The 17,487-nt window shown below is 44.5% G+C and overlaps 4 protein-coding genes across 6 annotated transcripts in view; 3 read left to right on the plus strand and 1 right to left on the minus strand.

The window, feature by feature from the left end:
• Positions 1–1,278, plus strand: part of LOC310875597 (RING finger protein 17-like) — a gene marked incomplete at both ends in the record, with an annotated part of 41,000 nt that extends 39,722 nt beyond the window's left edge. Inside the window, one exon of the mRNA XM_083788889.1 lies at positions 1,120–1,278. Coding sequence (XP_083645015.1) covers positions 1,120–1,278 — 159 coding nt within the window. The remainder of the gene's footprint in view (positions 1–1,119) is intronic.
• A 3,327-nt stretch (positions 1,279–4,605) lies between these two features.
• On the minus strand, positions 4,606–6,333 carry LOC310875598 (tetratricopeptide repeat protein 39B-like; the record flags this gene model as incomplete). Its single annotated transcript, XM_083788890.1, has 1 exon — positions 4,606–6,333. The coding sequence occupies one exon, from the start codon at positions 6,331–6,333 to the stop codon at positions 4,606–4,608; it is 1,728 nt and encodes a 575-aa protein (XP_083645016.1).
• Positions 6,334–7,696: 1,363 nt separating this feature from the next.
• On the plus strand, positions 7,697–9,370 carry LOC310875599 (tetratricopeptide repeat protein 39B-like; the record flags this gene model as incomplete). Its single annotated transcript, XM_083788891.1, has 1 exon — positions 7,697–9,370. The coding sequence occupies one exon, from the start codon at positions 7,697–7,699 to the stop codon at positions 9,368–9,370; it is 1,674 nt and encodes a 557-aa protein (XP_083645017.1).
• Positions 9,371–11,700: 2,330 nt separating this feature from the next.
• rela (v-rel avian reticuloendotheliosis viral oncogene homolog A) overlaps positions 11,701–17,487 on the plus strand; it is a 285,280-nt gene continuing 279,493 nt past the window's right edge. Inside the window, exon 1 of one of the 3 annotated variants that reach the window (XM_083789064.1) lies at positions 11,701–11,861. In XM_083789064.1, coding sequence (XP_083645190.1) covers positions 11,852–11,861 — 10 coding nt within the window. In that variant the 5' untranslated portion in view covers positions 11,701–11,851. The remainder of the gene's footprint in view (positions 11,862–17,487) is intronic. The other 2 variants (XM_083789065.1, XM_083789066.1) reach the window with 2 other exon arrangements.

Here is a 17,487-nt window from a genome sequence, read left to right on the forward strand (position 1 = left end):
TTATCCAATTTGGACGGAATATGAAATATCGGACAGATCCGTCTTGAGCACCTGTGACTATAAGGATACTGTGTAACGATTTGCGGGATTTTTGGACAAAATCTGGAGGTGTGTTTTACAAAAGTTGGCCTCCTGGTGGTGCTACATCCACATTGGTATCTGTGTGCAAAATTTGGCATCGACTGGGTTAAAGGGACACTTCACCCTTTTTGCAAAAGAATATATGTTAATGACGTTTAGAAGCTTTAGAACACTTTCCCGGGGGTCTTTATGTGTGTAATATGTGGTTTTAGATATTTTAGATTGTAGCAGTGAGCCCAGTGTCTCTGATGTCATGGACACTGGTCTCACTTCCTTCCTGGACTACAATTCCCAAAATACTTTGGTGCACTGCTCCTCCTTGTGGATAGGGGAGGTCTGTCTTACTGAGTACACATGTAGTCCAGGAAGTAAGTGATCCCAGTGTCCATGACATCAGAGACACTGGGCTCACTGATACAATCTAAAATATCTAAAACCACATATTACACACATAAAGACCCCCAGGAAAGTGTTCTAAAGCTCCTAAATATCATTAACATATATCTTTTTGCAAAAAGGGTGAAGTGTCCCTTTAATGGTGCCGGAGATTAGCTGGTAACGGACACACACACGGATGGAGTACAAAACATACTCTCTCCATATACAAAAACTATGGACGATCCATGATTAAGCATTACACTATTCTCAGACTTAATTTACATATTTTCGAATTGCAGCTGTCCGTAGGTGCTCTTTTTGAAGGAGTGTCTTTTGAAGGAGTCAAGGAATTCATAATGGCTGTTTGTAGAGCAATCCACATTTTAGTGGCATAGCAGCGAAATGAAACGTAATGGCCGTTTGTCCCTCCTTTCCTCTCGTGCATGGCCTTCCTTTCCTCTCGTGCATGGCCTTCCTTTCCTCTCGTGCATGGCCTTCCTTTCCTCCCGTGCATGGCCCTCCTTTCCTCCCGTGCATGGCCCTCCTTTCCTCCCGTGCATGGCCCTCCTTTCCTCCCGTGCATGGCCCCTCTTTCCTCCTGTGCATGGCCCCTCTTTCCTCCCGTGCGTGGCCCCTCTTTCCTCCTGTGCGTCGCCCCAGGCCAGAGAGCCAGAACTGACGGTTCTGTTGTATGCTGAGAATGGAGAGCTGGTCCACTTACCTCTGGTGAACAGACTCCTGGCGGACTTCGACAGAACAGAGGAAGAAGACTGGTACGTTTTGGTTCATGTCATCAAAGACACTGATATTCGTCCCTAGCCAAGAGGGACACAAGCCACACGCACTCAACCAGTGTTTCCGTTGACTAAAACTATGACGAAAAATGTTCGTCGACTACCTTTTTTTCACTGATAAACTAAATAAAAACTAAGCTATGATGACTAAAGCTAAGACTGAATATATTGGCAATTTCGTCAACGAATAAAAACTAGACTAAAATGTTAGGAAGGGACTAGTGGACAAGAGATCCAGTCATTTTACACTTGGTTGCATGCTGAAAATAGCCTCACGACGCGTTTCAGCGCGGCACATTAAAACTAGACTAACAAAAACATTACAGGTGACTGAAATGTGACTACAACTAAATTAAAACTATTCAAGAGACTATGACTAAAAATCAAAATCAACACTGCACTCAACTCTGTGTTGTTATTCCCTTTGTGTCAAACCCTTTGAGCCCTGTAGATGCTCATGTTACACGATAAGTGGTAATTCAAGGGTTGTGCCTTGTGTGTGTGTGGCTTGTAGTACTCTTCCTAAAATGAAGTTCGTTCTTCTGTATTTTACCACGTCTTAAATTAATCTATTGATGATATCTTCCCCTCTCTTCTAGAAACGTGCAACAACAAGTTAATCCTGATTGATGATGTGCTTTCAAGCGGATGCTTTTCAGTTACATAGTTCAAGTGTACATACACATGTTCGTTGTATAGTGCATAATATGGTTTATTCCGCTTCATTTCACTACTATGTTCAAATACCGGTAGTTCAATGTACCAAAGGCGTATCTGTTATTTTGTCTATAGATATATTTCATTTTATGTATCTTTATGTTGGCCTACTTCCTCTGTATATAAGTATACAGTGTGTATAGTTTATTTTCACCTTTTAAATATTGAACAAAAAATGTTCTCTGTTAACTTAAACATTGTTCCAAATGTTTGTTTTCTGTTAACAGATTAAAAATATCGGTTTTGTTGATTGATGTGGAATGTTTTGTTCGTTTTTTTCAGAGCTTCTTCATAGCTAATCAGATATGTAATAACATTCTGCATAATTGTTTGATGAACCCTGCCACTGAATTGCTGTAGTACAACAATTTAATTTATTTAATGTATTTATTTTATTTAGCAGACGAACAACACATGGTAATACATCAAATACCTGTACATACAAATAGTCATCATGAATCATAACTACCTAATAACCTAACAGTGGAATATCTATATAATTAATCTATGTCACTGTCGCAGAGACAAGGTGATAAACGGCTCCACAGCTGTTTAAACGTTGAAACTCTGCATACACACAGGTAGAGAAACACACTCCGTTCTTTTGCACTTATACTATTCTAACCCCTTAAAAACTATCTTTCATTCTCACTCCTTTTTTTTTTTACCACTGCCTTTCTGTGTTTTTTGTTATAGCTTGTTTCTGTTTGTCTGCATTGTTTTTATACACTCTCTGCTAATATTCTGTCATCTTGTATTTTCTCTGTTTGTCTTTCTTACTCTGTGGGTACTTTTAAGACCTGGTGGGAGTGACTATTTTGATCTGAATGTTTAATCTGCCATCAGGCAGAACAAATAGACCACTCACTGAGTGCTCTACTTGAATCCCCCTGCTGGCTAGATCGAGACTTTAATTAAAGCTTCAGGCAGTATATAACTGCTCTCAGAACACTGACTCACTCACTCACGGTCGCAGAGACAAGGTGATAAACAGCTCCACAGCTGTTTAAACTTTGAAACTCTGCATACACACACAGGTAGAGAAACACACTCCGTTCTTTTGCACTTATACTATTCTAACCCCTATAAACTATCCATTAAAGCTACCCCTCTACTCTTCAACCATCTCCGCTCTTGGTTCTTTTACTTCCTCCCTGTCTTCTATACTGTACATACTTCCCTGTCCGTACACCCGTGAATGAACCTTGATCCAGAGCGCACACCGGCTGACCAACAACCACTTTAGCCTGGTGCCCAACCCAAAGACCCGGACATGCAGACACATTTAACAAAGGAGGCAGCCTCCCAGGCTTTTGTATCAATCTTCTTATTATTATTAGGTTTTTATTTATTTTTATTTATTTGTATACTATGTGTTTTCCCACCATCCCTATCCTGCTCTTTTCATGTCGCCCTAGACACTACTTCCCCCGCCACAGAAATCCCTCAAATCGAACGGCCGCGTTTTACAATTCTATCAGTGGAACGGCCGCATTTTACAATTCTATCAGTCGAACGGCCGCATTTTACTATTCTATCAATCAAACGGCTACGTTTTACAATTATTTTTTTAATGTTTTTTTTGTGGCTTACGCATTTATTTTTTTATAGAGGGACAGACAGTAGGCTGACAGGAAATGAGGAGAGAGATGGGGGGGGGGGTGACATGCAGTAAAGGCCGTCGGGATCGGGAGTCGAACCCGCGGCACTCTGCCAGACTTGGGCTACCAGCCAAGGTGCCTGGCCCAGGCCGCATTTTACAATTCTATCAATCGAACGGCTGCGTTTTACAATTCTATCAGTCAAACGGCCTAGTTTTACGATTCTATCACTGGATCGGCTGCGTTTTACAATTATATCAATCGAACGGCCGCGTTTTACAATTCAGTCAGTTTACCCATAAACCCAGTTTTTCATGGGTTTATGAAGTGACAGTACTTCATTAGACCCCTTGGAGTGGTTATGTGCAATGATGTCTCCCCTTTGTATTTAGAGTTTCTTCCTGGAGGCTGAAACCTTGACAGTCAGTGATATAGTGACATCACACTATCATCCCCTCCACTAACCCCTCCCCTTTCTCATACAACAGCTGTGGGTGCGGCTTCAGGTGGATCACCACCCATCACCACCCACCAGGCAAACCCAGGCATACTTAATGAACTGGTGAGTGTGTCCAACTGTCCACATAAAAACGATAGTTTAACAAATACTGTATACTTTTTGAAAAAGATATTCCTCCTTATAGACCAAAATACCATGCCAAAAGTCACGGCACTCACAAAAAGTCACAAACAAGACGGAGAACACCGGACCCTATACGGTAGCTTATACATTCCTTTCATGTTTTATGTCCTGATGAATATAAAGTGCAATGCTACAATGTTGGTGGTGTTTGAATGGTTGCTCAACTGCTGAGGAAACCCCGGGAAAGACCAAGGAGCAGTTGGAGGAATCACATCGACTCACATGGCCTTGGAACACCTCAGGATCCCCCCAGGAGCCAGTTACTAATGTTGCTCTGGAGAGGGAAGTCTGGAGCTCTCTGGTGGAGCTGTTGCCCCCGTGACTCGACTACCGATAAGCGGTTGAAGATGGATGGATGGAAACCCATTCTACCAGCTAAGTGGAAATTGAGTCAGGCCGGTGACTCGTTGAGGCTGTTGAGCGTCGCATGGATTCTGAAATGGAGCCTGTCCTCCATGCAGTAGTTTTTGTAGTTCACCTTGGCTTTCTCCATGTGGGCAGTAGCATTGGTGACGTCTCCCCGCTGTTTGCAGAGTAAGCCCAACTCAAACAGAGTGAAGGGAACCAGGTAATGGTCATGCCTGATTCGATGCTCACTGGACAGCACCTGTGTGAAACACTGCTCGGCCTGCGGGAGTCTGTCCAGGTGTTTGAGACAGACGCCTTTCAACATCTGGACCAAACAACTGTCATCTGCGTGGAATTCTGAAGGGTTGGGGTCGCCGCGCAGCGTTTCCTCCGCCTTCTCTATGGTGGCGAGGAGAGCTTTGGTGCAATCGGCACTCTTCCCAGCGATGGAGTAAGTATTCCACATATACATCAACTCCAGTGCAGGTATGACGAGTCTAACTGGCTTGGTCGCATTGTATCTTCTGGATTTCCTGATAGCAAACTCTTCCGGAGGTATAGCTTGGCCCGCGACACACCGCTTCAATCCCTTTACCTGCCTGAACAGATCCACCAGGTTCTCTCCGGTTCCCACTACTTCGTCTTCTGACATCATACTGAGAATCGCTGCTTTCTGGTACAGGTAGATAGCCATGGGCCATCTGCTCTCCTTACACAGACGGTCAGCATACTGGTAGGCCTGCATCCAATTCCGCTGGTAGGAGTGACACCACATCAACTCCCAGTAACACAGATGATGCATCTGTATCCATTCCTGTTGGGATCCAATGCATTCCTCATACCCGGACATGGCCTTCTCAAAGTTTCCTTTGATTGCTGCGATGCGAGCCGAGTAGAAGAGAATCATTGAACTGTTGGGATATTTCTGTTGGCAAGGCTCCAATAAAGCTTCAGCCTCCGCAAGATCGACTTCTCCTGATCCCAGTATCAGAGTGGTATACGTGTGGTAGAAGAGCAGTGTCAGAGTGCACACGACCGATGGCAGAGTGCAGCTAGATGCCACCTCTCTGAGCTGAGACAGACCAAAGTCCCTGTTTCCTGAGACTCCGATGAACTCCAGCAACCTCAATATCCTCTGAGGAAGGAGAGATAGGATCAGGTTGAAGGAGCCGATGCCAAACTTGACTCCACCCTCAAACTGTCTGAACAAATCGGAGCTCCTGGCTTGAGCCCGAGTGGCATTCATCGATTTCTGGCAGTCCTTGTAGATCTGATAGCTCATTCCGATCTTAAGTCCTCCTTTGATAAAACTGACCATGTTCTCGTCCTGTACAAAGGTTAGCAAAGCCTTTTGCAGCAAACACTGAGCATAGCATATGTCGCCGTGCATCTCGTCTTCCCGCGGGACGGGCTGATTGGACACGAGACTGAAGAGAGAACCGACGACGGAGTTTCTCTTTCGGAACCTCTGACATGTGTGTAAAGCATCGTTGATGGTCGCCATGGCGATCTGGATGTCTCCGCGTTCAAACGTCATGGTGGCCTGCATCGCCAGGATACTGCTGTACCCCAACGCGTGGTACATGCTGTCTCTCCGCCGCGGTTTGAGCAGGCCCAGAGCCTCCGAGAACTTGTTGTTGAGGACCAGATCGAGTGCACACTGGGTCTCCTGAATGGCCGAATGCAGATCCACCTGCTGACGCGATCCGGACGTCTTGGCACCTGTATGGTAGTCTGCCTCGACAGAGTCGGCTTTACCTACTTGTGCCATTTCTACCAGGCCAGTCTTCACATACCGATAAACTGTACGTACTCTACCTTACATAGGCTGACCAAGCTTTGGTCTGACGTCACACGCCAACTTGCACTAGGCACACAAGGCCATATATGGCCTACTTGTGTGCCTAGTGCAAGTTGGCACTGTGCACAAGCAGAGTGATCAGTTACTGCTAACCAATGTCTATTACAACTGCTGTTCTAAATCATTTAGAGTCTTTGTTACTATTGGGCAATTCTTTTATAGGGGTTTCTTGTGACCCTATACCATTAACATCCTATGGCAGGCAAAAATGTCAAACTTCCCTTTTGCTTTAAGTAGCATGTGACATGTCAAATTAGGGGGTTTTCATGATTCTGAATCCATTCCAAGCATTAGTTTGGCACAAAAGGGCATGTTGTTTTTCCCGATTTCAGAGGATTTGAAAAAAAGGCGAAAATCACGGAAAAGCGAAAGGCTGGGGGGCGGGGCGGGTGGCCCCACTGATGACGTCTATGGACGTTTTTAGCCCAAGGAGTGCATTTTGTGCAAAACTAATGCTTGGAATCTATTCAGAATCATGCAAAATGTCACATGCTACTTAAAGCAAAAGGAAATTTTGACATTTTTGCCTGCCTTAATGGTAGGGTCACAAGAAACCCCTATAAGAAAATTGCCCAATAGTGACCGGTCAGCAAGTGGATTCATGAATGTATGTATATAGACAATATGTTAGGCCAATAAAAAAGACTATATACCAAATTTCCCACCCGTCCACCTCGGCTGCCGGACTATTACCTTTTACCCACCCAACATTGAAACATATCTTAATTGACATACATACCATACAACAGCCAATTAGGGACCACAAGGACATACATACGCAGCCGACCACAGTACGTGCACGCTTTGCTTGCGCAAGTAATAACTGGGTGGGGCACGCATTTCCAACTTGCATCGTTTCAAGTAGGCCAGTTCCCAACGGGCCTACATCTGGAATGTGGCATCCTTTAAGAGACATCTGTGCAGATAACATTGTCTAAATTTGAAATGCCAGCTTCAATCACATACTGACAGGAGGGACTAATATAATTTTTTGGCACTGGTCATTATGTCCTGGACAATAATGGGAAATGTATAACATGCCTGCCCACATTGGCGTTGTAAGCAATGCATGGTTTCTGTTGAGTGTGACGTCAGACCAAAGCTTGGTCAGCCTATATAAGATAAGTATGTAGTGTGAGGACAGACCTTCAACATGTGGTAACTCAATCTGCCTGGACACTGAAGACAGATCTATATCACTATGACACATGTCGACAACAGTGCCTCAGCTGTGGAGGACCTTGTTGAAGAGCCAATACCTCGCTCCTGTCGGATGGACCTGCATTCGGCCATTAAGGAGACCCAGTGTGCAATCGATCTGGTCCTCAATAACAAGTTCTCAGAAGCTCTGGACCTGCTCCAACCATGGCGGAGAGACAGTATGTATCACGCGTTGGTGTACAGCACTATCCGGGTGATGATGGCTAATGATCATGGATCACTCCAGGTTGCCATGGCGACCCTCGATGATGCTTTGCACACATGTCAGAAGTTCAGAAAGAAACACTCCATATTTGGTTCTCTGTTCAGTATTGTTTTCAAACAGCTCAACCCACAGGAAGAGGAGCTGCATGCAGAAATCTGCTATGCTGAGTGTCTGCTGCTAAAAGCTGTGCTAACATTTCACGATGAAAACGTGATCAGTTTGATCAAAGGAGGACTTCACATCAGAAGAAGCTATGGGATCTTCCAGGACTGTCAGAAGGTGATGAATTCCTCTGAAGATAAAGTCAGCAGCTCTGATTTGTTCAGACAGTTTGAGGGTGGAGTCAAGTTGGGCATTGGCTCCTTCAACCTAATGCTATCTCTTCTTCCTCATAGAATATTGGGGTTGTTGGCGTTCATTGGATACTCGGGAAACAGGGACTTTGGTCTATCTCAGCTCAGAGAGGTGGCATCTAGCTGCACTCTGCGATCGGAAATGGGCACTCTGACATTGCTCTCCTACCACACGTATACCAACTTGATAATGGGAACAGGAGAAGTCGATCTCGCGGGAGCTGATGCTTTACTGGAGCCGTTGCATCAGAAATACCCCAACAGCTCAATGTCTCTCTTTTTCTCGGCTCGCATCTCAACACTCAAGGGAAACTTTGAGAAGGCCATGTCTGGGTATGAGGAGTGTATTGGATCCCAACAGGAGTTGATACAGATCCATCACATGTGTTACTGGGAGTTGATGTGGTGTCGTTCCTACCAGCAGAATTGGACGCAGGCCTACCGGTATGCTGACCTTCTGTGTAAGGAGAGCAAACTGTCCAAGGCTATGCATGTGTACCAGAAAGCAGCGATTCTCAGTATGATGTCAGAAGATGAAGTGGCGGAAACGGGAGAGAACCTGGTGGAACTGTTCAGGCAGGTAGAGGGGTTGAAACAGTGTGTGGCGGGCAAGTCTATACCTGCAGAGAAGTTTGCTATCAGGAAATCCAGAAGATACAACGCAACCAAGCCAGTTAGACTTGTCATACCTGCACTGGAGATTATGTATATGTGGAATAGTTTCGACATACTTGGGAAGAGAGCTGATTTCACCGAAGCTCTCCTCGTCACCGTGGAGAAGGCGGAGGAAACGCTGTGCAGCGACCCCGACCCTTCAGAGTTCCACGCAGATGACTGTTGTTTGGTCCAGATGTTGAAAGGCGTCTGTCTCAAACACCTGGACAGACTCCCGCAGGCCGAGCTGTGTTTCACACAAGTGCTGTCCAGTGAGCATCGAATCAGGTATGACCATTACCTGGTTCCCTTCACTCTGTTTGAGTTGAGCTTACTCTGCAAACAGCGGGGAGACGTCACCAAGGCTACTGCCCACATGGAGAAAGCCAAGATAAAGTATAAACATTACTCCATGGAGGACAGGCTCCATTTCAGAATCCATGCATGCAACACTCAGCAGCCCCAAGTCAACGAGTCACCGGCCAGCACACCATCATCTTCTGGATACCTCTAAAACAAATAATAGACCTTTAACCCATTTAATTAAACTCTTGAGCCGGCGGGGCATAGGCTGTCCACCTCATGAACAGCTCTCAGCGGGTAAATGGGGCTGGTCAAGGTCTTAGGTTCCAACTCCGATATTTTAGATTTTCCCTCCTGGACCCCCCTGGGGTTTAAGAGGTTTAAGACCTGAGGACGATTCTAAAAATGTCTTCTAAATCCTGATAGTTTTCTGAAAAACCAATATGCTTCTGTATATCGTTCTCTTTAACACAATAGTTACTGCGAGAGTGAGTGTGTCTAGTCAACAACAACTCGGGATTTCTGTATCGCTGCCCTCCACAATCTAACATCAGGTTTATGAGTTTTTGAGGGCTCTTTCCTGTTGTACTGTGAGCAGTGAGGGTCCATGTATCAGCTTCATACAGCAGTACTCCACTGTGAGGGCCATGTCTCAGCCCCATGACCATGATGGGGTGTACTCGCCTTGACTTCCTCTGGCCAAGAGTGAACCCCAGTGCCTCCTCTCTGCCCTTGATTGTGAGTCTCAGTGCATGATCCATCGCTACAACGAACAGGAAGGGGGCCAGAGTGTCACCCTGTAGGACGCCCGCTAGAATCTCAAATGATTTGGACCTTGGCTCGATTCTTGCTGTCTGTTGTCTTGCGTTATATTTTTAGATTGCACTTAACTCTTTTTCCCCCGGGTACGTATATATACGGGACCCCCCCCTTGGGGACGTTATATCCAGCTTTTGGTGTCTGTCCACAGACTTTGTCCTACACAAACATTAAATTCCCATTGACAATGAATGGAGAATTTTACGTCATAGTGTCTGTAGAAATATACATAGTGTCTATTTTACGTCATGATAATGTATTATGATAATAGCGCCCCTCACTTCACACGGGTGTGTTTTTTTTTTATTCTGTTTCTGGATTTGTAACAGTAGGCTAAATTTTCCTATTTCTACACCACGGTATTGATACCTTTATTTGAAGTAAAACAATTAGTCTTTTTTTCTACACCACTGCTGATATCCACAGCCACAACTATACTGTACAAAACATTCTGATTTCTGACAGGGGTAGACCTACACTGTACATACAACTACAAAACATTCTGACACGGGTAGGGTAGGCCTACATACATACATACATACAACTACAGAATGTGATGACTAAACTCAACCGTCGGCAGCTATATGTTTAGTTTATGGCCTCCTCTCCCACTCTGTGTCCTAGCCCCGGTCCAGTGTTTAGCGACTTCTCACGCCCTCCCTGCCAGGAAAGCCTATGCTGCTCACGGGTGAAAATGTCACTGCCGTGCGAGGGGTCCAACTTTACCAAAACTAAACAAAACTACTCCACTAATCACCAAAACAAAGCCTGTGTTGTGTTGGTGAAAGATATATTCTCCAGGCTGGGAAGCCTCTCAGCGCCCCAGCTTCTCTGTATAATGTACTTTTTGTTGAGCATAAAATAAAACGCCCTCTACAGATCTGGTCAAAGGGTAATTTTATGTTGACCAGATCTGTAGAAATAAAATATTGTATTTTATTTTATGCCCCAAACAAGTACAGTATATTCTATAGAGAAGCTGGGGTCCTCCTGAGAGGCTTCCCAGGCTGGAGAATAGACTTTCACCAACACAAAACAGGCTTTGTTTCGGCGAGTACCGACGTGGTTTAGTTTATTTTTGGGTAAATTTGGACCCCTCGCAGTCGGCAGTGGAATTTTCACCCGCTTTCCTGGCAGGGCGTCAGTGAGAGCCTCGCTATTAAACGCACTGGACCAGGGCTAACTGTGTCCCGTACACCAGAGGTTCCCAACGTGGTGTCCGGTGACCGCGGACCCCACTTAGGGAACCTCTGGAGAGTTCCAGGGGTCCCCAGCGAACCAAATGTACCCCCATGGGTCTGTAACTCAGAGCCGAATGGTCATTCGGTTCCATTTGTACACTCTCTAAATTAACATTGCTTTTACAATATACATTAGGGGTCTGACTCCCAGAGATATAAATGGGGGGCCGTAGCCTAATTCAGGTCAAACCTGGAGTCCTTGAAATGAAAATGGTTGAGAATCACTGCAGTGCTATAGAGCCGTAAAAACCTTCTCTTATGGGGGTCCCTGGCATATCTCTTCAAATGGGGTCCGCGGGCTAATTAGTGTCACTGTCAATGTGGGGGTCCTTGACATGAAAAAGTTTAGGACAGAGAGACACGCGCACGCGGACACGCACACGCACACACTGTTCCTTTAACGAAAGCCGCGTCATTTGGGTATTTCCGCACCCTTCTCCAGGAGAGGGGGGGCGGTGACATGTTGAACAGAACACACACTGACCGAAAGAGAGGCAGGCGAGCATTCAGTAAAAAAATAAGTTTACAAACCCTCACGTTATTATTGCTGCTGACAAAAATAAAACAAACAAACAAACAAGGAATATAATAAGGAGCGATCATCGATCGAGGCCTGACTGGGATATCAGATCATGGATGGTGGTGAGTCAGTTAACTTCACACGCACACACACACTTTGACACAAAAAAACAACAGTGCTGCTGCATTTTGGTGAGAGTTTGGTGAGACTCACAGACTTGTTTTGCGCACTACAGGCGCACACAGACAGGGAAAGCCCCGCTAGCTGCCATTGGTTTTGTGTTCATATCGCAGGAGGAGTTTGTTTTAATGGTGATCTCTACTCTGTACGTGCTTGACTGTCACTACTAGGAAGTTCTCCCTTTCTCTCGCTCTCTCGCAACACGTCCGTGATTTTGTTGTGTGTGTGTCAGTCAGTGTGAGAGATTATTTATTATTTAGCCTATTTTGTTTTATATATGTTTTATACATGTCCCAATTAACTTAAGGTTGTTGTGCCTACTATTGCTTTATTCATTTGGCCCACTGCCATGCATTCAAATAAATAATAACACTTGGATTGTCAAAGTAACAATTCAGATTTAGAGACATGCGTATATCAAAAGAGCCGCAGACTAGACCCAACCCCATCGGAATGGAACTGCTGACAGGCTGCTTGTTACCAGTTGTAACATATTAACACTAGTGGTTCTCAAACGTTTTCATGTCAAGGACCCCCACATTGACATTTATCAGCCTGCGGACCGCCATTTGTACTGTTTTTTTCCCCCCTTTTTTTTCTTCTCCAACCGTTTATCCCCAGTTTGGCATGCACTAGTGATTAGTTTATAAGGACTCTCATTTAATGGCATTTCTATCTCTGGGAACTTTATATTGTAAAATCAATGTTAATTTTACGCAGAGTGTATACATGGGGTCTATTTGGTTCCATTTGCACACTCTCAGTTACAGTCCCATAAGGGTCCATTTGGTTCCTAATGAAGGACCCCCGGGGGTCCTCGGACCCCACCTTGACTTGAGAACCACTGACATACAACACTGTAATAACACTGCTACACGGTTAGGTTAGCATGTTGCTAATTATGCTTGTTTACTCGATGTGACTACAGTAGTACAGCCTGAACGGAAACTGACTCATGTTGTTGTTCAGCCTACCAGGCCACCCCAAGGGTGTCGGTCCCCCCATGGCCTGAAGTGTGTGTGTGTGTGTGTGTGTGTGTGTGTGTGTGTGTGTGTGTGTGTGTGTGTGTGTGTCAGTGTGTGTGTGCTTTGAACTACTGAAGGAAGAGCTCATTAATTAATTCTGTAAGCTACTGCCAGTGATAAGTACTCAACATCTTTCACTTAAAGGTAGTGCAAGTGATTTTCTTTGTTAAAATAAGTGTTGTGATAGTACTCATTGCTACAGAGCAGGGATGCCCGGAAGGTACCAGTAGATCACATGACATGCCCCTATAAAATATAAAAAAATATTTTTGGCACCTGCCACTTGAATTAAGGTGAGTTGATTGATTGACACCACCTATTCATTTCTCCCCCTCTATTACATATATTACAGGTACATATTTAAAATATTTTCAAAATGGTATAATAATATTTCCGGTGGTTAGATCTGGTTGAGCTGGTTGAGTAACTCTCGTCAAAAAAGTGTGGGCATCCCTGCTATAGAGTGTTTGTTGCAGTAACCGAGTCTCCATGTCTCCAGCTTTTTTTTTTTATTAAACAGAAAATGCATTTTCAGAAACCAAAACTGAAACTGACACTGGGATAGAAATGTTATCCAACCAGATCCTGGTTGGATAACATTTCTATCCCAGTTTCAGTTTATATCCTGGTCTCTATCCTGGTTAACAGGATAGAGAACTCAGTCGGAATTGTAAGTGGTGAGACAAATAAATGTGCAGAGTCAGACAAAATTGCCACTGGAAGATTATAAAAATCAAGCTCATAAATAGCTACACTCTCCTGATTGGCTGACATTACTTTTGTCACCTGTATTTTCTGTTGAGCTGGAGAGACAGGGAGACCTCTGTTATTGAACAAACACTTATATAGCAATGTTTACTATGCAAAATATAGATATTTAACCTTTTAATAAAAATATTTTTGTTTTAACCAAAAAAAATATCACTTAAGATGGTCCCCCACTAAATGATGTACAGTTGGTGCGCTTTTGAGAGCGTACAATTCCCTTACATTTGGTTTCATTTTACGCTCTCAAGAGTTACATTATTGTTATACATCTGCATTACTTAATTCTACACAATTGGAGAATGTACAATAAAGCATGGAATTGGAAATGTTTGTGGTCTGAGAGGCTGAATCTCATCAAATGATGGTCCGTGGCTCAAATGCCAAATAAGTAATGGGCCTTGATAATATGAAAAAGGTTGAAAAAAACCCACTCCTATACAGTATCACAAACCTCAAACGTACAATGTCCATATATATTTTGATGGAGCAGCCAGGGAGAGGGAGCAGGCCTGTTGAGACATGACTGAAGGGAAGGGACTCCTGTTTCCCTTTCAATATGATTTGAACAGCTACGGGGCGGCGCTCTGACCATCACAGACATAAATCATGCTCGGCATCTCTCTCTCTTTAGTCGGAAACAAAGCGCAGAGTAAAAAAGGAGTGAAATTGGAACGCTCCTCGAGTGCCATTGAGAAGCTTCAGACACAATGGAGGGACTGCTAGGCCCTTCACAATAAGCGCCGTCATTTAACACCTGTCTTTGTTTACTGATACTCCACTGTTCCAAAGAGTTCTTCCTCGGCCGGGTTACGGTAATTTACGAGACAAAACCATTATGTTTAGTTGTGAATAGGGAATTGGGACCGGCCGGAACCGGTTCTTTTTAAGACCCAGTTCCGAGATTGAAGAACCCGAATCGGTTCCATCTTCTTTTTTTTTATCACACTGTCATTCAGAGCTGGTTATGTGGACTTGCTGTCTGCTATGCAATTATAATACTGGTGGTTCTCAAACATTTTAATTTTACTCTAAGAGTGTACAAATGGAACCAAATGGACCCGGGCCGTAAGTGTCCATTTGGTCCCATTTGTACACTCTCAGAGTTACAGGCCTGCAAGGGTCCATTTGTACACTCAGAGTTACAGTCCTGTAAGGGTCCATTTGGTTCCATTTGTACAATCTCAGAGTTACAGTCCTCTAAGGGTAAATTTCTTTTTTTTTACTTTAAATTTTTATCCCACGATTTTGTAACCCAGTTTTCTTTTCACCCAGTGCCAATTATCTAATGTAATCCTGGGCGCTACACTTCCTCTGCCAACCTGGGGGGGCAGCGGACTGACCTCATGCCTCCTTCTATGCATGAGGAGTCCAAGCTGCTTCTTTTCACCTGACAGAGGGGAATTTCCCCGGCCGGACGTAGCGCGTGGAAGGGACACGTTATTCCGACCAGTTCCTTTCCCCTCCATCAGGCGCCCCGGCTGGCCAGGGGGAGGTAGTTTTAGAGACCAGGATTACGGCATGTTTTTGTGAGGGTATCTACCCTAGGGGACACAGGGAGAACATGCAAACTCCACACAGAAAGGCCCTATCGCCAACCCCCACCTCGGGTATGGGCACTGATGACGCGGAGGAGGGAACACGCCGCCAGTGCCCACAGCGTCCTCAGCGGGAATCGAACCCAGGACCTTCTAGCTGTGAGGCGACAGCACTACCAACTGTGCCACCGTGCCCCCTTCTCTAAGGGTCCATTTGGTTCCATTTGTACAATCTCAGAGTTACAGGCCTGTAAGGGTCCATTTGGAACCCTCTATAGTAATCGTTAAGAGGGAATCGTTAAATCACCTGAATTGGTAAAATCCTAAAGGTTCCCAACCCTAGTTGTGAAGCACTTGTTGTTGTAGTCCGGATGTTGTTGTGTGTCCAGTAGATTTCCAGCTGCAGCAACCCCCCAAAACCCCCAAAAAAACCTCTGCCCGAACCACAAATATGTGCTGAAGCACGCAGTGTTTTTTAGTTGCCTGTTTTTGGCTCCATGTTGGATATAATACTCTATACCAGAGGTTCTCAAACTTTTTCATGTCAAGGACCCCCCTTAAAATGACACTTATTACCCCGCGGGCGCCCGCGGACCCCCACCATTAGAAAATATATGCCAGGGACCACCATAAGAGAAGATGTGTATGGCTCTAGCAGTGATTCTCAACCATTTTCATTTCAAGTTTGACATGCATTAGTCGATTAGTGTACGGACCCCCATTTAATGGAATTTCTATCTCTGTAAAATCAATGATAATTTAACTCTTGAGACACAAATGACCCTAACGGGTCCATTTGGTTCCATTATACACTGAGTTACAGACCAAAATGTTGGTTCCTACAGTAGGCCTAACTATCATTTAGCTGCATGGGGACCCCCTGGAACTCCCTCAAGGAGTCAAGGACCCCCCTTTGAGAACCACTGCTATAGAGCAGTGGATTTTAATGGCATTTCTATCTCTGGTACCCCAATTTATATTGTAAAACCACTGTTAATTTAACTCTGAGATGTGACCCAAACTAGTGAAAATAGCAGATCTAGAAGCTCACCAGTGTTGTTTTTCATTTTCATTTTGGTTTTAGTCACCTGTGATGTCTCAGTGTTAGTCTAGTTTTAGTCGACTGAATCTACAGTTGATTTAGTCGAATACAATGTATTTTGGTGGGCCTTGATGCTGTCGTAATGAGTGTTTTTACACTTGCTGAAAATAGCCGATCTACAAGCTCACAACGCGCGTTGTGAGATTGTAGATCTGCTATAGTGTAAAAGGACTTATACTGGATCTCTTGTCCACTAGTCCCTTCATAACATTTTAGTCTAGTTTTTTTATTTGTTGACGGAATTGTCAGTATATTTAGTCTTAGTTTTAGTCATCATAGCTTAGTTTTCATTCATTTCCATTTTGTTTCCGTCAGTGGGAAAAGGTAGTCGACAAACTTTTTTCGTCTTAGTTTTACACCGGGGCTCCACCGGGCGCGTCAGCGTCGCTGTCAGGGATCTGCATTAATCAATGAAGGGTGGCTCCACTGCCTGCGTTGCGTGACTGCATTAAAATGGCCCCGGTTCGTTTTTTGATGTACGCGACCTAGACGCAACGCGCCCGGTGGAGCCCCGCCGTTAGACGACGAAATCAACACTGAAACTCAAAACATGTGGCTCCGCACCACGTTGCAAGCTTGGGGATCTGTTCTGTTTTCACAGTATGTAATGTATGCGGCGGCGGCGGTGGCTCAGGGGTAGAGTGGCCGGATGGTAACTGCAAGGTTGCCAGTTCGACTTCGAACCCGGGCTCCCTCCCGTTAGTGTCGACGTGTCCTTGAGCAAGACACTGAACCCCTAATTGCCACCGATGTGCAGGTTGGTGCCTTGCATGGTTTCCTCTGCCATCGGTGTAGTGTGTTTGTGTGTGTGAATGGGTGAACATGATCTATGTAAAGTGCCTTGGATAAAGGCGCTATATACATGCACCAATTTCCAATTGTGAATTGTTTTTAATTTATTTTTTAATTAAATGTTTTAAGCCTTTAATTATAAATTGTATTTATTTATGTAGGAAACGCCACTGACAGACAGCTGGAACTGTTAATTAGTGCTTAGTTCAAGCACCTCTAATAGCAGCAAAAGAGCTTCCCCTATAATTACAACAACCACTTTTAGAGTTGTCCAACACCATTTTTGTTCAGGTCTTCAATCATACCATTTCAAAGTCAAAGTCTGTACTATTTGTCACAGACGTTA

This window comes from Protomyctophum parallelum (genome assembly GCF_964188405.1).
Source record: "Protomyctophum parallelum genome assembly, chromosome: 18".
In the NCBI taxonomy this organism is placed as follows: Eukaryota; Metazoa; Chordata; class Actinopteri; order Myctophiformes; family Myctophidae; genus Protomyctophum; species Protomyctophum parallelum.